Consider the following 24,513-nt stretch of genomic DNA (forward strand, 5'->3'; position numbering starts at 1 on the left):
AATACACCAGCAAAGCCTTGAAGGTAGGTAAGGCCCCTGGACCGGATGGCCTGTCAGCACTTTATTATAAAAAATATTTGCCCCCCAATTGATCCCACATATTGTCCATTACTGCAACCATCTTTTACAAGGAGCTTTGATACCCCCATCCCCGCCCGGAGTTCCTCTCCGCTAAGATTACTGTAAGACCTAAACCAAATAGAGCCCCCCTGGTGCCCTCTAATTACAGACCGATCTCTCTCCTCAATTTAGATAACAAAATCTTCACCTCTCTTTTGGCTTGCCGACTTAACCAATTGTTGCCAGAACTTGTACATAAAGATCAGGTTGGTTTTATACCAGGTAGGGAAGCGCCAGATAACATCTGAAAAATCTTGAACTTAATTCAAGAGGCCAATAGGACTCATACCCCACTAGCAGTCCTAGCTCTTGATACTGAAAAAACTTTAGACACCGTGGCTTAGGATTATCTTTTACAAGTTCTAGGCGCTATGGGCATCAGGGAATCTTTTTTGAGGGCAATCCAATCTTTATACTCCACTCCTGAGGCTTACTTGAAACTCCCTGCGACAAATTTTTCACCCATTCAGATCGAGAGGGGTACACGTCAGGGCTGCCCCTTGTCCCTGGCTTTATTTGCTCTCACAATGAGGACCCCCTTGCTATTCACATCAGATCTCACCCTGATATTACTGGTCTTTCTGTGGGTAACATTGAGCACAAGTTAAATCTCTTCGCTGATCACCTCCTCCTCCACGGTCTCAGAGCTCTCTATCATCAATCATTCCAAATTGGAGCTCCTTTTTTGTAACACCCCGCCCCAGATTAGATCTTTCCTATCACAAAAGTTCTCATTCCACATCAAACATAACTACATCCCATATCTGGGAATATCATTGCCCAGTAGATCAGATATGGTATGTAAAACTAACAATCCTCCTCTTTATCGCAAAATTAGAGAGGAGCTTCGGGACTGGAGATAACTCCCAGTTGCACATTATTAGAATGGTGGTACTCCCCAGACTTCTTTATCTATTTAGAACCCTCGTTGTCTTGGTACCCAGTACAGATCTGAAGGTTTTGCAAGCAGAGGCCCTGAAGTTCGTGTGGGCTGATAAGTGTCCTCGTATAGCTCGGCAAACAATGTGTCGCCACAAGTCCCAGGGAGGCCTTTCAGTTCCTGACTTCCCTAAATATTATAAAGCAGCCCGATTGGCAAGACTGTTCCTGACACATGGCCCATCCTCTGTAGATATCTTTGGAGCAATCATTGTTTGCCCCATATAGTTGGAGGGCCCGGACTTGGTCTCGACTCCTCTTACCGCCTATTGTCCGCACAAGGTCGCTCTTATCCCATTATTCGCTGCTCCCCTGGCGTTCAGTCAGGTTTAAATCCTCTTTATAGTCTGACAACTCCCCGCTAGAATATATTCTGGGTAATCCTGCGTTCCCTCCTGGACTCAAAGCACACACCTTTGCCTAGTGGATCTCCCATAAGTTTTGTTCTTTACACAATTTCCTATCCAGAGGTAAACTTATATCTATAGATGACTATAAGGAGAAACATGACCTCCCTATGAGGGAACTGTTCAACGCTAATCAGATTTTTTATTTTTTATGCTCTCTACAACCATCTAATACCACTTTTGATTTTACACCCTTTGAACGTTCTATTATATACTCTTTATATAAACAGGGTTTGTTTTCTAGGGTTTATGGGACACTTAATGCTGTTCCAGAGGGAGCTAAGCTACCATATATGAAGGCCTGGGAGGAGGATCTGAATCTAGCCTACCCAGCCTCCAGATGGCACCAGCACTCCCAGACTTTGAATAAGGCCAGTTGGCAAACCACCTTAGCAGTAACATCGATCAAAATACTTTATAGGACCCAGCCAAATTACACTGTATATACCCAGAAGTCTCTCCCTGGTGTTTCTTTGGATGTGACGAGGAAGGCACAATGCTTCATATATGGTGGACCTGCACAGTTGTGTGTATGTTCTGGAGCCAAATTAGTGCCCTACTGTCCTCTGTGCTAGGATGATCACAGTACATACTTCCTAGCTGCTCGAATTTATATAGCTTTCAAATGGCGTTCTACTACGCTCAGTTTCCAAGCGGTACCAATAGGATACTCTTATATGAAAGGCTTAATGCCATCCGCACAGATACATTTGCCACCTTTCAGAAGTTCTGGGAGCCCTGGTTGTCCTCTTCCTACTATGTTATTATTTATATTTAGTGCATCTGACCAGTGATTTACGTGACTATGTAACCCCAATATTTTCCTATGTACCCATATCTGTACACTTAGTTAAGAAGTTGAACCGGCACTCAGAACAATTGGAGATCACGTGGAATAGTGTAAAAAGGATTTATTATTGTCATAAAATATATATATATATCTCTACGTCAAACATGTATACATTAAATAAAATAAAATAAAATTCACCAGAGATCATAAAAATATATAAAAAGGAGTATGGATATATCCAAGACCTGAATTTTGCAATAATATGAAAACGTTGTATCCAAGGTTCGCTATGTCAAAAAAGCTGCATCCGTTTCCTCCCAATGGGGATGGTTCTCGTGGATCACAGCTAATGTGGTAGAGCGAGATCCTACCTTGGATGACGTATACACCGGTGTATTTTAAATTGCAATACTCATTATACTAATAGGTGATATACATAGTATAAATTCAACATGTTCAAATCCCGTGCGGCGTACTATTTCTTCAAAATAGTTGAATACATACGGTGCATCAGGTAATGGATCACTGTGTATAAGTATAACTCCACATTAAACAATGTTCAAACAATATACTCTGTTTCGACTCTCTCAGGAATCGAAGCACACCATACATATGGTTCCAAACATATGGTCGATGTAGTCAACCCACATGTGCAAAGCTTTTGTTCTTTTATATCGGAGATAGTCCCAATTCAGTCTGCCCGTGTATGGAACATAAGTTGTTTCGGATTGTATTTTACTCTGTACTCACGGTATACCTCGCTGGTCCACCTTAATCAGTGTGCGGAGATTCCTACTTTGGAGTCCCACAGCTACACACTCCAGCCGCTCTCCACTCCGGCGGCGTTGGTTTCGGTTTGCAGCGTCGCCGGGATCTCGTTCCAGTTCTCGTGAGAGTTCGTTCGTGTCTTACTTTCGTGAATAGAGTAGGAAGATACTGCGCTTCTTTAACAGTATGCTTTAGTACATGGCCATGTATATTCGAGACTGGTTATCACACAGGTATTCCGCAAAGACGCATTTCGAGATGACTTATCTCTTCCTCAGTGGGTAACCTGTGGTCTGTATAGTCTCGATTTTTATGTTTCCCTCATTAGTGGTTAATTGGTTCCATTAGATTGGCAGACATTGGGAATTATGTTGCATTGCTCAAAACTTGCTGTCTGTTGGTCTTTTCAATAATCATCATAGTTCCGTATGTTTTTTTATACTTGGAATATTTTACATTTCATGGGAAACAAACATATATCCAGCATAGAATAGTATGTGGGTATCCATATTTCTAAAATACCAGCCTTAAAGATGCACAATAAACATATATGTGTTCAGCTCAGGATCCGCATAGTATAAAAAAACATACGGAACTATGATGATTATTGAATTGGGACTATACAGAGAACATATCTCCGATATAAAAGAACAAAAGCTTTGCACATGTGGGTTGACTACATTGACCATACGTTTGGAACCATATGTATGGTGTGCTTCGATCCCTGAGAGAGTCGAAAAAGAAGTATTGTTTGAACATTGTTTAATGTGGAGTTATACTTATACACAGTGATCCATTACCTGATGCACCGTATGAATTCAACTATTTTGAAGAAACAGTACGCTGCACGGGATTTGAACGTGTTGAATTTATACTATGTATATCACCTGCTAGTATAATGAGTAACGCAATTTAAAATACACCGGTGTATACGTCATCCAAGGTAGGATCTCGCTCTACCACATTAGCTGTGATCCACGAGAACCATCCCCATTGGGAGGAAACAGATGCAGCTTTTTTGACATAGCGAACCTTGGATACAACGTTTTCATAATATTGCAAAATTCAGGTCTTGGATATAGCCATACTCCCTTTTTTATATATTTTTATGATCTCTGGTGAATTTTAATTTCATTTTATTTAATGTATACATGTTTGACGTAGAGATATATATTTTATGACAATAATAAATCCTTTTTACACTATTCCACGTGATCTCCAATTGTTCCGAGTGCCGGTTCAACTTCTTAACTATTTCACATTCAAGAACTAGGGGTGTTTCTTTGAACCTGAGCACCAGTTGTGGTTATCCAGAGTGAGCCATCTGTTCACCGTTTGCAATCTGTACACTTATTGGAATGTTATCCACTCATTTTTCTTTTTATTTATCTTTTTATTTTGCTGTATTTTATGATATACTGTTTCAAAACTTCAATAAATAACCTTTGAAACATAAACACTCCTCCAACCTTCTAGCCTCCCCCTTCCTCATTGAGGTGCAGCCCATCCCTACGATAGAGCCTGTAGCCAAAAGAGAAGTCGGCCCAGTTCTCCAAGAACCCAAATCCCCCCTTTCTACACCAGTTTTTGAGCCACTTGTTAACCTCCCTAATCTCTCGCTGCATTTCTTGTGTGGCTCGTGGTACCGGAAGTATTTCGGAAAACACTACCTTTGAGGTCTTTGTCCTAAGCTTGTGACATAAATCCCTAAAATCATTTTTAAGGACACTCCACCTACCTCTAACTTTGTCATTGGTTCCGATATGGACCATGACCGCTGGATCTTCTCCAGCCCCTCCCAGTAATCTGTCAACCCGATCCGGGATGTGTCGAACTTGAGCGCCAGAAAGACAACACACCGTTCGACGATCCCGGTCATAGTGACAGATTGCCCTATCTGTACCCCTAATAATTGAGTCTCCCACTACCAGCACCTGTCTGGTCTGCCCTGCTCTCCTGGTCCCCTGCTTACTGGAACTGACATTCCCCTGACTGACAGAGGAAGTGTCCGGCTGCAGCAGTGCTCTCCCTGAACCGACATCCCTCTCATCTGCCAATCTTGAAAGCTTGTTGGGCTGTGTCAGATCAGGGCTAGCCTCCCTAGCACTCTTCCCTCTACCCCACTTTGTTACCCAGCTACCTAGCTCACTTTCCTGAGCCTCCATAATACCACCCTCCTCTGCATCTGCCCCATAGAGTGCCTGCTCAGTGAGCAGCAAACTCTGTTCCAAATTACCAACGCTTCTCAGTGTTGAAATTCGCCCGGTTAGATACACGATATATGATTCCAAACAGGCAATTTGCTCATATTTTGAACAAAGATACGCACCCTCGAACGGCTGTTCCAGGACTGCATACATTAGACAAGATGTACACTGGACTGCGCTGTCAATAATAGAACCCATACTAAATGGGGATTACACAAGAAAAGAAGAAAAAATACAATATAGTGTACTGATAAGAAACTGATTTACTGTAGTCCCCTCCTAAGGTCCCTGAATCTCAAGTCACGTAATCTAAAGTCACACACTTAATACAAACACACACTTATAATCAAACATGCGAACGCTCACAAACTCGCGGTTTGTTTGCTTGTATGTGAAGCTCCCAAACAGCTTCAAACCAGACAGTTTTTTTCCCTCTGGATTCAAAGGCCAATCCATTTTTCACGCAAGCCTGAATCACTTCTATGGATCCTGGGCTGCGTGAAATATGAAGAATATAGAACATGCTGCGATTTTTCCAGAGAGCATGAAAAACAACGCTCATGTACACAGACCCATTGAAATGAACGGGTCAGGATTCAATCCAGATGCTATGCGTTTGTTTCACGCATCGCACCCAGAGGGAAAACTCACTTGTGTGAAAGAACCCTTATCTGGAATGAACATCTCTACGAACATTCATTCCCAATAAACAGTCCGCATATCACCTGATTAACGAGTGTAACACTTTTTCATCGGGTGAAATGATCTGAGGTGTGGACATGTCAATCATTGTTCCCGGGCAGCAGATCGTGTGGTCTAAACAGCTGCCCAGGAACAATGATTTTGTATGGGGACAAGCGATAGCAGCAGCCATTGCTCATTCTCATACTGTGGAGGTGATCGCTGCATGGAAATGTAGCTCTTCACCTCCACTTAACAAGCATCTGATTGTTGGGAAGGAACGCTTCCTTCCCGACAATCAGCTGCTCCTCACAGCGTCTAAATGCGCCTTTACTATGACTAGTAAACATAAACGACATAATACACATAAATGAGGAAAACTATAGAGATATCTATATGAATGAATTTCTAGCAGCTTGTAATGCAGGTCCAGATGGGTATTACTAGCTGGGAGTGCGTTCCTGCACAACCTGACCCTGTCCAATCAGTGCTGCCAGTATCAGGGGGGATGCTTATTTCTACTGTTTAAATTGTTGATTAGTTTATTACTCTGTAATGTCTGATTTTGGTTGTACATGCTGTGGAATATGCTGTGCTATATGAATAAAGATCATTATTATTATTGTTGCATGGCTGTGTGCTTGATTTTATGCACCTGTTTGCAAAGGGTGTGGCTGAAACAACTCAACAATTAGTAGGGCTGTCCACACACTTTTGGCCATAGAATGTACGGCCTCTTTCACACAAGTGTATCAAAATCCCTCTGTATTCCGGCTCTGGAATATTCATGGATGTCGAATTATATACCATTCAGATTATCACCAGTATTGCTTCAGTAATTCATCCAAATTTATATGTGTATTCCTTCCTTTATGCACTCCCATAGACTATAAAGGGCGTATTTTTAAGCAAAACCATGACATGCTATGTATTTCAAATACTGACATAAATTATACACCCAGTCCTATTCATTAACATTAGCAGCAGATTCCGGTACACAAAATACACGTCATATACGGATTGAGGAATGATCAAATCCCCGCACATAATAAAGTAATAAATCCCTAATAAAAAGCAATAGAAATGTTGCATGTTTATTCACGTTTAAAGAAAAGATAAAACATCATTTTGGGACTGTACACTTTTTTCCGCTTTGATGGAAAGTCAACACATTACAGTAATGTACAGCTGGAACAAGTTTTTTCTTTTTATGATTTGAAGGTGTGGTCTTTTAAAATTCTTCAGAATGAGGAGCGGCTGTTTAAGGATTATCTCTTGACTAATATTTTCCCTCTATACATTTTAGCTCTGGGCTAAAAATTTTGACATCCTAGTTCATACTAAGCATTTAGCACAGCCCATTTTTCTCTGAGACATATCTGACCTTAGTTTTTTTTTAGTTTAAGGAAATTCTTGATTTGTGATTTGAATTTTTATTTATTTTTTATGGCTTTTTTAAAACTTTCTTTACAATTATATTAAGTCCACTTAGGGGGCCTTTAATATGCAATCTCTACATCCCTTCTTCCATAGACTACTGTGATTTAATGCAAAATTCTATTTATATTTCTATGGTGCACTGCCACCTGCAGGGGTCAATACAAATTACCACTCTGTTTGCGTAGAACTCTTCAGAGAGATCCAGGCTATTAGAGACAATGAACGGCTTCCCTGATCTACACACAGGGAAGCCATTGGGACCCCAAGAACGCAGCATTCACGGGTAAAGCCATCTCAGATACCGTAGTGTCAATTGACCATAGCATGTGATGGATTAAAGGTCTGCTTAACAGAGCAGATATCCCTGTGGTTATGGTGTCCAATGTGTCTGCAAGCGGGCGCAATCTTTAAAGACCAACTTCCGCTGTACATGTACAGCGGTGGTCTGGGGAGGGTTAATATACCTTTATGTTCTAATTTTATTTACCTCTAATTTTCCTTCCAAAATCTTTTCTTTCACTTGCATTCTAAAATGAGCTCGCTCCAGCTGTGTTCAAACAGTGTGACAGAAATGACAAGTTTAAAGCACCATTCATGGCTAATGAGCAAGTTTTAATTTTGCCAAAGACAGCTGGGTGGCTCAACATTATTTATCTGAAATTTTTGTTGCAGAATTACTCACAAAGAAAAAATTCTCCCAAACTTGCTTATGTGATACTTGTCATATTTGAATTGTTGTTTGAATTGTTTTACTTTTTGTGTTTAAACTCCTATAAAAGGGATCATATGTGAAAATCTGTTAAAAATATACAATGCAACAGCACCCTGCAAACCAATTAAAGTAAAAAAAAAAAAGTATTTTAATGCTAATGCTATGCATATTAAGTAAATTTGAGATTCTTGGCAAATACATTTTGTACAAAATTATTTGGGCCCGTCTGCCATACGTCAAGGCGATCTCTGTAAGATGGGAACCTGTTATGTGCCATGACAGCTACCATAAAATTCAGGGAGTGTAGGTTCCACATGCATGCTGGGCCCACCTTAATTTTTGTCATTTTTGGTGCCAAAATGGCCTCCATTAAATCCAGGGAATGCAAGTACCAACTTGCATGCCGAGCCCACTTCACACCTCTCCTGGTGCCAAAAGGCTTCCAGTGAGTGAGGACACTCCTCACCAGCCTGTCTTCCCCACAGGCTGATTTTAATTAGTGTAAGTATTAAGCTGTAGCCTGCTCTCCCTCACTCACTAGAAGCCTTTTGGCACCAGGAGAGGTATAGGGTGGACTCTCTTGCATTCGTTGGGGCCATCTGGCACCAGGATAGGTGTGGAGTGGGCTCGGCATGCATGTTGGTACTTGCATTCCCTGGATTTCATGGAGGCCATTTTGGCAAAACACATACGGAAGTGTGAATGTACCCTAAAGGGGTTGTCCAAGTTATTTTTATTGATGACCTATATCAATATCGGATCGGGGAGGTCCGATACCAGTCACCCCTGCCGATCAGCTGTTTGAAGAGAAAGCGCACACTGTGCCAGCACAGGCTTCCCTTCATTGTTTACCTGCTCGCCATCACAACAGCAGGTGTAATTACACCTAAGCCATCCCATTCACTTCAATGGGACGGCTCATTCTTTATTAAGTTTATAAAAATGAGCCGTCCTATTTAAGTAAATGGGAAGGCTTCTTGCAGTTATACTGCTCACCGCTGCTGTTGCGTGAGCGAGTAGATCAACAATGAAGGGAAGGCTGCGCTGGCACAGCATGCGTCTCTTCTTCAACCAGCTGACTTGGACAACCCCTTTAATGTCAACATTAAGATGCCCAGGATGGATACATTTAGAGGTAGCGAATTTTTCTGCTGTGCATTTTGTTACAGGTTTGTAATTAAAAAAAAATGATATTTGTAGCAAATCCGTTGTGGAAAAATTGTCAGTGTATTAGAAAATCTGCAGTGCACCCTAAAATCAGATCAGAAGAAAGGTAAAATAAAGAGAGATGTCAAAAAGGCCAAACAGGGACACTAGCGGCCCCAGAACAAAGTGGTGAGGGTGGCAACAGCTAGAGGTGTCAACATAGTGGCCAAGTCACAGAGTGGTGAGGGTGGTAACAGCATGAGGAGTTAACATAGTGGCCCAGTGACAGAGTGGTGAGGGTGGTAACAGCATGAGGAGTTAACATAGTGGCCCAGTGACAGAGTGGTGAGGGTGGTAACAGCATGAGGAGTTAACATAGTGGCCCAGTGACAGAGTGGTGAGGGTGGTAACAGCATGAGGAGTTAACATAGTGGCCAAGTCACAGAGTGGTGAGGGTGGCAACAGCATAAGGAGTTAACATAGTGGCCCAGTCACTTAAAAGAGTTATATCAAGATTTGATGTTATTCTCTGTCCATAGGATCCACCGATCGGCGAGTTTCTGACTGCCGGGACCCCCACCCACCCCAAGAAGGTTCCATTCCGCAGAGCTGATGAAGCGGCAGAAAAAGCATGCTTCCTGCAGCTCCATTCTCTCACTTGGCTATCTCTGGCAGTCCCATAGAGAATGAATGGAGAGGCAGGGTCATGCCCGACATGCAGCTCCATTACATTAGGAAAAGGGTCCCCTCTTTCTTGAGATTTGTAGGGTTTCCAGTGGTCGGACCCCCACTGATCATTTAGTGATCCCTTATCCTGTGGATAACTTCAAAACTTGTGATATACCCTTTCATTTACCACAGCAACACAATGAACAACCAAATCTCACAACTTTATATTAATACAAATTACAGGATCAGGAAAAAAAGTTCAATTTTTTTTTATCCAACCGCAGGCTTAAGTAAATGGTTACGAACACAAAGAGAGATGCATTGAAATCATGGAAAAGTGTTTCAAAGTTTAAAATGAATCCCTTAGTGATAATAAAGAGGCATGTATGAGGAGAATATGCATAACGGACTGTGTGGAGGTTTATAGCAATACCAAATGTATAGGAATGCTGTATGCCAGGCTCACTAGACGGTGAACATGATTGCACTTAGGCTCCATTCACACGTCCGCACTTCCGTTCCACAAAAAAATAGAACATGTCCTATTCTTGTCCGCAATTGCGGACAAGAACAGGCATATTCTATTGGTGCCAGCAATGTGCGGTCCGCAAAATGCGTTGCGGACGTGTGAATGGAGCCTTACCGGTACTTATGCTGTTAAAAGTGAATATAATGTAATGCAATACGTTGATAACTCCAGAAAATTATGGAACTATACTTGAACCTACTTACCCAAAATTAGACTACAACCTGCATGTAAAATAAAAACTTCCTCTAAGAAATATTTTAGACACATTTAATAAAACAAGAGTATAACAGTAAACGTGCAACACCAACCTTTTCTCATCCATGTTTAATGGCATAATACTAGATAAATGGCAAATTTCCAAAGAGGTGTAAGGACTATCCTTTACTTCTGTCCAACTTCCAACTGCAATGGTAAAAGTAGAGGCTGGCATAGGCATTGTCACATAGTAGAACCAGCTGCAGATTCCTGCACATAAACAGAAAATCACATGTAAAAGTCCAAATGGTCCAAGAAAGTCTACAAAAATACAGTCATAAAGAAAATGATAGCAAACACAATAACAAAGTAAGTAAATTATTCAAAGCGCTAGATTGTTTTAAATCTCCAAAAGGCTGCTAGTTGTAGGGGTGAGTGGCTGTCCTGACATGATGCCTGCAGACTGGACTACCTTTTCCATGTCACAGGTTCCTTTTAACGCTATTCCTCTGTGAGCAGAAGATGGCATTTGGAGGTATGCAATAGAAATAGAATCTAAGGATATATTACAATTTAAAATATCAGTTACACAAGTGTATGATAGTTTTTGCTACTACCATTCTTAACCCCTTAATGACAACCAATATGTGTTTTTACGGTGGTCATTAATGGGCTTTATTCTATGCCACTGTGCAGTATGCTGCATGGGTCTCCTGTGCAGCGGAGGGTGGGGGTTCATCTCTCATATGAGAGCTGGACCCCTGCACTAACAGCCTGGACCAGCAGAAGCACTGATACAGGCCATTAAACCCCCCTAGATGCCATGGTCATTAGCAAACGTGGCATCTAAGTGGTTTAGAGGGATGAGGCTCCCTCTGTCTCCCATTGGGACTCTGTAAATGAGATCGCTAGGTGCTCACTGCCAATGTCTTCTCATGGCAGACTGGGGCGTAATGAAGGCCCCAGGCCTGTCTGCAGTATATCGGTATCAGGCCGCGCCTCTCTGGCGCAACCTGCTTGTGACTGTCAGTATAGCACTATACAGTATTATACACTATACTGCATAAGCAGTACAAAATATTATAGAAGTGATCAAAATATTGCCTGTTAAAGTCCCCTTGTAGGACTAGTACATAATTAAAAAAAAGCTTAATAAAATTTTATTAAATAAAAAAAATCCAAGTTATAAAATACACTTTTTTTCATTGAGAAAAAGCTCAATGGAAAAAATAGCAAAAATAAAATCCTCTCCACATATTTGGTATAGCCACATCCGTAACGACCCACACTACACAATTATCATGTAATTTATCCTGCATGGTGAACGCCATAAAAAAAAGAAAAAAAAATACAAACAATGCCAGAATTGCAGTTTTTTGCTTATTTGCCACAAAAAAAATTGAATAAAAAGTGAGCAAATAGTGTTATGTACCCCAAAATAGTACCAATGAAAACTACAAAGCTTCCTACAAAAATCAAACCTTCACACAGCTCCATAGAAAGAATAATTAAAAAAAAGGTTTTTATTGTGTAAAAGTAGCAAAACTTCAAAATAAAGCTATATGTATTTTCTATTGCTGTAATCATAGTGATCATGTTATTTAGGTCATAAAATGAATGCCACAAAATTTATAATGGAAAAACTCAGTGGAGGCATTGCTGTTTTTTTTCCATCCCCCAAAAAAAGAGATTTAATAAAACTTAATTACTAAGTTATGTGTACCCCACGATTGCGCCATTGAAAACTACAACTTGTCCCGCAAAGAAAACAAGCCCTCATATGGCATTAAAAAAAGTTATAGGTGATAATAATAATACTGTATCTCTTAAAAACAAAATTCTAAATACGTACATTATAGTAGCGCACGCAAGAGGGAAAGCTTTATAGTGATAATTACCTCTAATCCATATGTCAAATTTTTTTATTAAACTGAACTGTGTTGTGAGGACCTGCCCCCTCATTCCACAGGGCAGCTCTGCATATGGAGGCAACTAGCCTTGCTCACATTCTAGGACAGGTTGCTGGCGCCCATTTTAAATCATTCCCGGAGAACTCCTTCAATGGCCTATTGGATCTCTATCCTGAGGATAGGTCATTAACATCTGTCCCAGAAAATCTCTTTAATTACCAATTATTCTCCTAACAACATATATGCATTTAGACTAAGCAAGTACAGAAAAAAATATATATAATATTCTGCAATTTTTATACTTCCCCCTACTGATATGTCCTATTCATGTGGCTAGTTCGCCTGTGTGATAAATGTAACATTGCGCTTACCAAACATTATTTGAACTATATTCAACATTCAGCATGAATTATTTGTTGCCAGCAAACTATTTATTCATATTTTCCATTTCATTACTTAGGGAAATTTCGGTATGAGTCACATGGCCCTGAGAAATAAAGCAAAATCTTTCATCAGACAATGAAAACAAAGTCTGATTTTAAAATTAGAACATGCTCAGACAAAAGCTTTTGGTTTGCATATGTTGTATGATGTTTTGAATGTCAAGGAAACAATACATTGTCACTCTTCAGAAAGAATAAGGAGATAAGTAGTCCTCTGGTGTGCACAAGAAAATGTCCGCAGCATAAGCAAATGAGCGCTGATGGATGTCTTCATTGTCGGCACTAGTCCTGCCTGAACATCAACAGTCTTATGGGTCCCTAAGTCAGTATCTGGTGTGGCCACCATTTGCCTCACGCAGTGCAACACATCTCTGTCGCATAGAGTTGATCAGGTTGTTGATTGTGGCCTGTGGAATGTTGGTCCACTCCTCTTCAATAGCTGCGCGAAGTTGCAGAATATTGGTAGAAACTGGAACACGCTGTCGTATACACCGATCCAGAGCATCCCAAACATGCTCAATGGGTGACATGTTCGGTGAGTATGCTGGCCATGCAAGAACTGGGATGTTTTCAGATCCCAGGAATTGTGTACAGATCCTTGCAATATGGTACTGTGCATTATCATGCTGCAACATGAGGTGATGGTCGTAGATGAATGGCAGAACAGTGGGCCTCAGGATCTCGTCACGGTATCTCTGTGCATTCAAAATGGCATCAATAAAATGCACATGTGTTTGTTGTCCATAACATACGCCTGCCCATACCATAACCCCACCGCCACCATGGGCCACTCGATCCACAACGCTGACGTCAGCAAACCGCTCACCCACACGACGCCACACACACTGTCTGCCATCTGCCCTGAATAGTGAAAACCAGGACTCATCCATGAACAGAACGCCTCTCCAATGTGCCAGATGCCATCGAATGTGAGTATTTATCCACTCAAGTCAGTTACGACCAAAAACTACAATCAGGTCCAGACCCCGATGAGGACAATGAGCATGCAGATGAGCTTCCCTGAGACGGTTTCTGACAGCTTGTGCAGAAATTCTTTGGTTATGCAAACAGATTGTTGCTGCAGCTGTCCGGGTGGCTGGTCTCAGACAATCATGGAGGTGAACATGCTGGATGTGGAGGTCATGCGCTGGTGTGGTTACACCTGGTCTGCGGTTGTGAGGCCGGTTGGATGTACTGCCAAATTCTCTGAATTCTCTGGCCTTTTATTGTGGGCAGTCTAAGGCATACCTGTGCAATATTCATGCTGTCTAATGAGCACCTTGATATGCCACACCTGTGAGGTGGGATGGATTATCTCGGCAAAGGAGAAGTGCTCACTAACACAGATTTAGACAGATTTCTGAACAATATTTGAGAGTAATGGGTCTTTTGTGTATGTAGAAAATGTTTCAAATCTTTGAGTTCAGCTCATGCAAAATGGGATCAAAACCGAAAGTGTTGCATTTATATTTTTGTTCAGTGTAAATATATATATATATTTTTTTTAATTTTGGTTTTATCATCATTGTACTGACCCACAAAATAAAGTTATCATGTTACTTATAACACACACTGAAAGTAGTAAATAAAATTCCACAAAATAATTTAATAAAATTGCTTTTTTAACTTTTCCCCTGAAAATAAAATAAAAATTATTTAGCACACTATACCGATATATACCTCAAAATGGTTCTTAAAAAAACTACAACTCATCACTTAAAATTAATAAAATATAATAATTTTTAGTAGAGTTGAGCGGACACCTGGATGTTCGGGTTCGGCCGAACTTGAAAAAAAGTTTGGGTTCGGGACCCTAACTTGACCCCGAACCCGAAACCCATTGAAGTCAATGGGGACCAGAACTTTTGGCCACTAAAATGGCTCTAAAATAGTCCTGGAAAGGGCTACAGGGCTGCAAAAGGCATCAAAATGTGCTTAAGAGCATGGCAACTGTTCTGCAAACAAATGAGGATAGGGAAATTACTTAAAATAACATAAAATACAGAAAAATGTAAAATAAAAATTTGGATCTATGAGCAGGAGGTTGAGGAGGCGGTGGATGGGTGGATGTGGCGGTGTAGGTTAACGTGGCGGTGTAGGTGGAAGCGGCGGTGAAGAAGGAATAGGTAGCCAACACTGATTTGTGTTGTTTTTTATTTTTAAATTGGGGTATCCCCCAAAAAATTGGGACATATAACAAAATAAAACAAAGAATAAGTGCACTTGAGTACAAGAATGGATGGTTGAGGTTGGTATAAATGTCTATTCTGCACAAGGTACGGACAAGTCCTGTGGGATCCATGCCTGGTTCATTTTAATAAACGTAAGCTTGTCCACATTGGCTGCGGCCTGTGATAATGCTCTGTGCCGTGCTAAACACACGTTCACACTATACACTGGCTGCAGGGCAGGTCAGCACCTCCAAGGCTGACAAAGCTTTTCCACATTTGGGCCATGCTAACCCTGCCTTCTGAGGTGCTGGCGGTGCCCCAGCTGCGTTGGCGACCTCTTCCTCCTCCTCTGCCTTCGCCTTGTGCTTCCATTGTGCCCCCGCTGTCAGGGGGAATGCCATCAGCAACGTGCGCTTGTAGTCACGCATCTTCCGATCAGTAACAGATGTTTTCACTAAATTTAGTTCCCTGTCAGCAATGCAGAGCAGGGGTTCATTCACGGCAAAAGGGGGTTCATGTCACCCAGCAATAGAACAGAGGATTTTGCGAGAACGAGGCCCATGTCACCCAGGCACAGCAGGGGTTCATTCACGGCAAAAGGGGGTTCATGTCACCCAGCAAAAGAACAGACGATTTTGAGAGATTTAGGCCCCTGTCACCCAGGCACAGCAGGGGTTTCTTCACGGCAAAAGGGGGTTCATGTCACCCAGCAATAGAACAGAGGATTTTGAGAGATTTAGGTCCCTGTCACTCAGGCACAGCAGAGGTTTGTATACGACAAAAATTGTAAAATGTCACCCGACAATTGAAAATAAGATTTTTTTCAATTTAGGGCACTAAAATTGGCACTTTTTTGCATTCAAATGGCTCTAAAATAGTCCTTGAAAAGGCTAGAGGGATGTAAAAGGCAGTAAAATGTGCTTAAGAGCATGGCAACTGTTCTGCAAACAAATGTGGATAGGGAAATAACAAAATAAAATAACTAAAAATTACAAATTATTAACCTGTAACTCAGAGAAGGAGGTGGATATGGAGTCGGAGGTTGAGGAGGCGGTGAATGTGGTATTATAGGTGGAGGCAGCAATAGAGGAGGAGGAGGCAGCCAACAATGTTTTTTTAGTTTTTTTTTTATTGGGGTAGGTAGCCCCCAAAATATTGAGACAAATAAAAAAAAAGAAAACAAAGAATCATTGCACTTGACTTGAGTAAAAGAATGTATGTTTGATGGTGGTATAAATGTCTATTCTGCACAAGGTACAGACAAGTCTTGTGGCATCCAAGCCTGGTTCATTTTAATGAACAGGCGACTGCGTCTGTCTGTAATGACGCCTCCTGCCGTGCTAAATACACGTTCAGAGAGTACACTGGCTGCAGGGCAGGCCAGCACCTCCAAGGCATACAGGGCAAGCTCTGGCCATGTGGACAATTTGGAGACCCAGAAGTTGAATGGGGCAGAACCATCAGTCAGTACGTGTAGGCGTGTGCACAGGTACTGTTCCACCATGTTGTTCAAATGCTGCCTCCTGCTAACACGCTCCATATTAGCAGTTGGGGCCGGTTGTTGCGGCGAGGTGACAAAGCTTTTCCACGTGTCGGCCATGCTAACCCTGCCTTCTGAGGTGCTGGCGCTTCCACTTGTCCCCCGGCGTCAGTCGGGAATGCTCTCAGGAGCGCGTCTACCAGCGTGCGCCTGTAGTCGCGCATCTTCCAATCACGCTCCAGTGAGGGAATTAAGGACGGCATATTGTCTTTGTTTATTTTAAAACACAATTTTATTGTTTCATATAATGATGACATACTCACATTTGATATGCATTTTCACAAAGGGTTCACAATGTCAAAGATAGCTGTTTCTGTACATTGATATGCATGAGTGTGAAAAAGATATCACAATTGAAGCAAAAAGCAGTTAAAAATAAAATAAAAGTACATAAACATAAACAAAATTTGCACATGTCCATATTCCCTTGTACCAACTTTCCTCTCCTATCCCTCATACTGTCTTCCAGTCAGATGTTGACATTGCTTTCTCCCAGATCACCTAATGTGCCTTTAAGCTGTTCTCTCAGATACCATGAAGTCAGACGATATGGACGGATTAGGTCTTGTAACTCGTCCCTACTAAACACTCGTGTAATGATTTTCTCGTGTAACTTTTCCTTCTTGTATTCTGCCCCTAAAAATTCCATCCTAGCGCATCCCTTCACCTGATCTAAGATCTCTTATTTTCGGAACGTTTGGTTGGAGCCAATGACGTAAAAGGCAACGTTTGGCTGCTAGGATACTAACATGCGTGGCCTGTGACAGGCTACCATTGTCAGGCTTATAATGGAGCAGAATTGACTTGCGTGATAGAGGTGAATCCTTCTTCATGACTCTACCGTGCCACTGGATAAAAGACTCCAAAACTCCCGCACCCATGGGCAAGTCCACAAACCGTGGTACAAATCTGCATTTGGTTCGTCACATTTCGGGCATCTGCTTATGTGATCACTGCATGTGATATTACGCGAGCCATAGAAGCCGTATATGGCTTTATGCATTACCTTGTATTGAGTCTCTCTCCATATCTCATTTGGTACTGCCTGTCTCACGGCCATCCACCCCCTTAGCATACCCTCCTGAATATTAGAAACTCTAAGGTGATCTCTCCCAGGACCTTCCTATTTTACTAGATGAGGCCTTTAGCGTGTTGTCTCTCAGCAAGCTAGTGATCTCTGAGAGTGACAGGCCAACATCTCGTGTGTTACACATCTTGTCAAATTTGTTTCATATTGTCTTTGTAACGGGGATCCAGCAGGGTGGCCACTCAGTAGTCAGAACACGTTAAAATGTGGGCAACTCTGCTGTCGTTGCGCAGGCACTGCAGCATGTAGTCGCTCATGTGTGCCAGGCTGCCCAGATGTAAAGACAAGCTGTCCTCTGTGGGAGGCGTATCGTCTGCGTCCTCCGTATCCCCCCAGGCACGCACCAGTGATGGGCCAGCTGCGTTGGATGCCACCCCGCTGTGAACATGCTTCATCCCCATCCTCCTCCTCCTCCAGTAGTGGGCCCTGGCTGTTGCAAAAATCCTCTTTCTGAGCCACTTCTAAGACTGGCCTGAAAGTGTTAGAGATGACCCCTCTTCCTCCTCCTCGTCCTGGTCCACATCCTCTTCCATCATGTTTTCTCAAAGAGACATAGAAGTGGTATTGTAAGGCTGATAACGGTGTCATCGCCACTGGCCATGTTGGTGGAGAACTCGAAACAGCGCAACAGAGCACACAGGTCTCGCATAGTGCCCAGTCATTGGTGGTGAAGTGGTGCTGTTCCGCAGTGCGACTCACCCGTGCGTGCTGCAGCTGAAACTCCACTATGGCCTGCTGCTGCTCGCACAGTCTCTCCAGCATGTGCAAGGTGGAGTTCCACCTGGTGAGCACGTCGCATATGAGGCGGTGAGCGGGAAGGCCGAAGTTACGCTGTAGAGCAGACAGCCGAGCGGCGATGAGAACGCTGGAAGCGCGCACAGACGGCCCACACTTTACGCAGCAGCTCTGACATGTTGGGGTAGTTGTGAATGAATTTCTGCACCACCAAATTCAGCACATGTGCCAGGCAAGGGATGTGCGTCAAACCGGCTAGTTCCAGAGCTGCAACGAGATTTCGCCCATTATCGTGCACCACCAGGCCAGGCTTGAGGCTCACTGGCAGCAACCACTCGTCGGTCTGTTGTTCTATACCCCGCCACAACTCCTGCGCAGTGTGGGGCCTGTCCCCCAAACACATCAGTTTCAGAACGGCCTGCTGACATTTACCCCTGGCTGTGCTGAAGTTGGTGGTGAAGGTCTGTCGCTGACCGGATGAGGAGGTGGTAGAAGAGGAGGAGGAAGCCGAGTAGGAAGAGGAGGCAACAGGAGGCAAAGAATGATGCCCTGCGATCCTTGGCGGCGGAAGGACGTGCGCCAAACAGCTCTCCGCATGGGGCCCAGCCGCCACTACATTTACCCAGTGTGCAGTTAGGGAGATATAGCGTCCCTGGCCGTGCTTACTGGTCCACGTATCTGTGGTTAGGTGGACCTTGTGTCACGGAACCATGAACCAGACGTACAACAAGGGATAAGTGAAAATAAGAAGGCTTTATTGAAAATAAAGCTGTAAAGCAAAAGTCCAAACGGATGGCGAAACCGAAGCAGAGTCTTTGCGAAGCCAGAGGTCAGGAACCAGAAGGGTAGTCAGACGAAGCCAGGATCAGGAACCAGCAGGGTAGTCAGACGAAGCCAGGATCAGGAACCAGCAGGGTAGTCGGACGAAACCAGGATCAGGAACCAGCAGGGTAGTCGGACGAAACCAGGATCAGGAACCAGAAGCAGCAGCAGTCTAGAAGCATGTGAACACAGGAGGACCAAGCAAGGAACTGAAGCCACAGACCTCCTATATATATGAGCTAGGCATCCAGCTCCTCCCAGTGGGAAGGAGGAGCCGCAGGGTGGGAGGCTACAAGAAACCCAGAAACCAAGATGGCCGCCAGCACATGTCAAACGAAGGAGAACAGCAAGAAGGTAAGACCATGACAGTACCTCCCCCTCAAGGGCCCCTCCTCCGCGGAGTAAAGAACGGTTTCTGAGGGAAGCGTGCGTGGAAGGCTCGGAGCAAGGCAGGAGCATGGACATCTGCGGAGGGAACCCAGGAACGCTCCTCTGGACCATAACCACGCCAATGGACCAAAAACTGCACCCGACCGCGGACCAGGCGTGAGTCCAGGATATTGCTCACCTCATACTCCTCACGATTACCCACTTGGACCGGACGAGGCCGAGGAACCGAGGAAGTGAAACGATTACACACCAGTGGCTTCAACAGGGAGACATGAAACACGTTGGAGATCCGCATGCCAGGAGGAAGCGCAAGGGCATAGGCTACCGGGTTTACCCTGCGAAGCACTCGGAAGGGACCAACAAAGCGAGGCGCCAGCTTGGGAGTGGGCACTCGAAGGTTGAGGTTGCGGGTGGACAACCATACACGGTCTCCGACCTGGTAGGAAGGAGCAGGCGCTCGTCTGCGATCAGCCTGGAGTCTCTGGCGCTGCGCAGAGACCTCAAGGGACTTCTGGATCAGTACCCAAGAAGCACGTAGGACGGAAAGGTGATCCTCCACAGCCGGAATATCCTGGGGAGAGAATACCTCCGGTAACACGGCAGGTTGGAACCCATAATTGGCCATGAAGGGAGACGTCCCAGAGGAAGAGTTCACCGCCGTGTTCCTGGCAAACTCAGCCCAAGGCAGGAGGTCAACCCAATTGTCTTGGTGATCGGAGACATAGCAACGAAGGAATTGCTCCAAGGCCTGATTGGATCGTTCTGCGGCCCCATTGGACTGAGGGTGGTAGGCCGAGGAGAAGGAGAGATGAATCCCCAACTGGGAGCAAAAGGCGCGCCAGAACCTGGACACAAACTGACTCCCCCGATCCGACACAATCTCCTTGGGCAAACCGTGCAACCGGAAGACCTCCCTGGCAAAAATCGTGGCCAACTCTTGTGCAGAGGGTAACTTCTTGAGAGGAACACAGTGGCACATTTTGGAAAACCGATCCACAATCATGAGAATGACCGTATGGCCTCGGGATGCAGGGAGGTCCACAATGAAATCCATCCCCAGGTGTGACCATGGGCGCTCCCCGGTGGCTATGGGTTGCAGAAGGCCCAACGGAAGGTGCCGAGGGGACTTACTCTGGGCACAAACGGAGCATGCCGCTACATATGCGGCGATGTCGGAACGTAGGGAAGGCCACCAGAACAGACGTGAAACAGCCCAGGACAGCTGATTCTTTCCAGGATGCCCCACGGTCTTGGAGTTATGGTAGGTTCGCAACAACCGAGTGCGCAACTCCTCAGGCACAAAACATCTGCCGTTGGGTCTCCCAGAGGGAGCACCAGATTGAGCCGCCAAAATCTGCTCACCCAGGGGAGAGGTCAGGCTGGTGCGAATGGCGGCCAAGATCTGATTCGGAGGTATGACCGAAGTCGGAATCGACTCCTCCCTGGACAGCTCGGAGTACTGCCGTGATAAGGCATCCGCCCTGATGTTCTTGGAACCGGGTAGGTAGGAGACCACGTAATTAAAACGTGACAAGAACAGAGCCCATCTGGCCTGACGTGGTGACAATCTCTTGGCCTCAGAAAGGTAGGTCAGATTCTTGTGGTCCGTCAGGATGAGGACCGGAACCACCAAACCCTCGAGCAAGTGCCTCCATTCTTTAAGGGCCTGCACGATGGCCAATAACTCCCTGTCACCAATCTGATAGTTGCACTCCGCGGAAGACAGTTTCCGGGAGTAAAACCCACAAGGAAGCAGAGGACCCTCTGGTGTTCTACGCTGAGACAGAAGGGCGCCTACTCCCGTCTCAGACGCGTCCACCTCGAGGACAAAGGGCAACCCAGGGTTGGGATGCGACAGAATCGGAGCCGACACAAAGGCGGACTTTAGAGCCTCAAAAGCTCGGATGGCCTCGAGCGGCCAGACCTGGGAATTACTGCCCTTCCTGGTCAGATCCGTGAGAGGCTTGGCTAGCATGGAAAAGTCCCTGATGAACTTCCGATAATAATTGGCGAAGCCCAAAAAGCGCTGCAGGGAACGAAGACCACTGGGCTAGGGCCACTGTAAGACAGCCGAAACCTTCTCAGGATCCATGGAGAACCCCTCAGCGGAAATGATGTAACCTAAGAAGGTTACCTGGGATCGGTGAAATTCGCATTTCTCAAGCTTACCGAACAGCTTGTTCTCTCGTAACCGTTGCAACACTCGTCTGACATCCAGAATGTGGGCCTCCATGGATTCAGAATATACCAAGATGTCATCCAAATAGACCACCACACACTGCTGCAACAGGTCACGGAAAACATCGTTGATGAATTCCTGAAAGACTGCGGGCGCATTGCACAACCCAAAGGGCATAACCAAGGATTCATAATGACCGGTCCTGGTGTTAAACGCGGTCTTCCACTCATCGCCCGCCTTGATCCTTACCAGGTTATATGCCGCCCTCAGGTCGAGTTTGGTAAAGACCGTGGCCCCTTTAAGGCGATCGAACAGCTCGGAAATCAAGGGTATCGGGTAAGCGTTCTTGATCGTGATGCGATTGAGACCCCTGTAATCGATGCAAGGCCTCAACTCACCGCCCTTCTTTTTCACAAAGAAAAATCCAGCCCCTGCCGGGGACGAGGATTTGCGAATGTGTCCGCGTGAAAGCGCCTCCCTCACGTACTCCTCCATGGCCACATTCTCCGCTACCGACAGTGGATAGACTTTGCCACGAGGAGGAACGGCACCAGATTGTAACTCTATGGCACAATCGTATGGGCGGTGCGGAGGTAGGGCAACCGCGCGCACCTTATCGAATACATCCCGGTACTCCTCGTATTCAGGAGGCAACAGAGAGTCCGAGGAAGTACACAGCAACTTGACAGACCCATGGATGCAACTAGCCCCACACTGCGGTGACCACGAGAGGATCTCGGCCGATCTCCAATCGAAAGTCGGATTATGCTTCCGGAGCCAGGGGTACCCCAAGACCACCGAGTAGTGTGGAGACGAAATAACCTGGAGGCAGACCGACTCTCTGTGAACGGCACCAATGGCTATCCCCACTGGAAGGGTCTCATGAGTCACGTGTGGCGGCAGAAGGGGTCTGCCGTCTATCGCCTCAAGAGCCAGTGGGGAACCTCGAGCCTGCAGAGGAATGGAATTGGCGGCAGCGAACACATTATCAATGAACAAACCACCGGCACCAGAGTCCACCAACGCCTGGGTCGTCACCGAGCCCCCGACCCAGGAGAGGACAACAGTGATCAGTGGTTTGTCAACACGGGAAACCGGGTGTCATGGTCTTACCTTCTTGCTGTTCTCCTTCGTTTGACATGTGCTGGCGGCCATCTTGGTTTCTGGGTTTCTTGTAGCCTTCCACCCTGCGGCTCCTCCTTCCCACTGGGAGGAGCTGGATGCCTAGCTCATATATATATAGGAGGTCTGTGGCTTTAGTTCCTTGCTTGGTCCTCCTGTGTTCACATGCTTCTAAGACTGCTGCTGCTTCTGGTTCCTGATCCTGGCTTCGTCTGACTACCCTGCTGGTTCCTTATCCCGGCTTCGTCTGACTACCCTTCTGGTTCCTGATCTCTGGCCTCTCAAAGACTCTGCTTCGGTTTCACCATTCGTTTGGACTTTTGCTTTACAGCTTTATTTTCAATAAAGCCTTCTTATTTTCACTTATCTCTTGTTGCACGTCTGGTTCATGGTTCCGTGACATTAGGACCAAGCCATGAGTTCTGACGGTACAGGGCCATCCTCGCTACCTATGCTGGTTGCCAGACTTGATCAGCAGGATCACCTGTTGGGTCGGTTCGCTGTGGCGTTGCAAACCCTGCTTGAACGCACGGCTCATTTCGCTCCCGTTGCCGATGGGTCGGTTGTCGCTCCTACTGCCGCTCCGGTTGTTGCGCCAGAGTCTACCCCGACACCTGTTGTTGCGCCTGCGGTGTTTCGGGGTATGACCGGTTCTGCCCCTCTTCCACAGCGCTTTGGGGGAGAGCCAACTCAGTGCCGAGGTTTCCTTAACCAGGTGGGCATTTATTTCGAGTTGCTGCCACATGCCTTTCCTACTGAGAGATCAAAGGTGGGCTTCTTGATCTCGCTGCTCTCGGACAAGGCCTTGGCCTGGGCCAGCCCTTTATGGGAGAACAACAATCCGGTGGTTGCCGAGTTTTCCGGTTTTGTTGCTTCTCTTCGGAAGGTATTCGATGTGCCGGCTCGTGCTGCCTCTGCCGCGAAGCTCCTTATGTCCATCAGACAGGGTTCACGATCCGTAGCTGAATACGCCATTGAGTTTCGTACCCTGGCAGCAGAGGTGGGCTGGAATAATGAGGCTCTGGTCGCTGCTTTCTCTCATGGTCTCTCGGATGCCTTGAAGGATGAGGTTGCAGCTAAGGACCTACCAGTGGAGCTCGAGTCTCTTATTTCTTTCCTGATTTTGATTGACACCAGACTCAGGGAGAGACCTTCCTTTAAGGAGAGCCTGCGGAGGTCTTCTAACAGATTGGCGCCTACGTTTGCTGTCCCACCCGTGCCTCCCTCTCCTCCCACGCCTCCTGGGGATGACTTGTCTGGGGGTGAACCCATGCAGCTGGGGTTTGCTCGCCTGTCCGAGGGGGAGAGGGTACTCCGGAGACGCGAGGGTCGATGCATGTACTGTGGTCTCGGTGGGCATTTTCGGTTGGCATGTCCGAACCGTCCGGGAAACGCTCGTACCTGAGATCCTGTCGGGGGCAGATCTTGGGTGGAGTCTCCTCGTCCCCGGTTTCCCGTGTTGACAAACCACTGATCACTGTTGTCCTCTCCTGGGTCGGGGGCTCGGTGAC

The 24,513-nt window shown here is 45.3% G+C and overlaps 1 protein-coding gene across 2 annotated transcripts in view; it reads right to left on the reverse strand.

Annotated features, from left to right (window-relative positions):
• LOC120989100 (aminopeptidase O (putative)) overlaps positions 1 to 24,513 on the reverse strand; it is a 559,812-nt gene that overhangs the window by 448,453 nt on the left and 86,846 nt on the right. For both annotated transcript variants that reach the window (XM_040416998.1, XM_040416997.1), the window contains exon 5: positions 10,717 to 10,873. In XM_040416998.1, the coding sequence (XP_040272932.1) occupies positions 10,717 to 10,873 (157 nt within the window). The remainder of the gene's footprint in view (positions 1 to 10,716; positions 10,874 to 24,513) is intronic.

This window comes from Bufo bufo, chromosome 2, assembly GCF_905171765.1.
Source record: "Bufo bufo chromosome 2, aBufBuf1.1, whole genome shotgun sequence".
Lineage (NCBI taxonomy): Eukaryota > Metazoa > Chordata > Amphibia > Anura > Bufonidae > Bufo > Bufo bufo.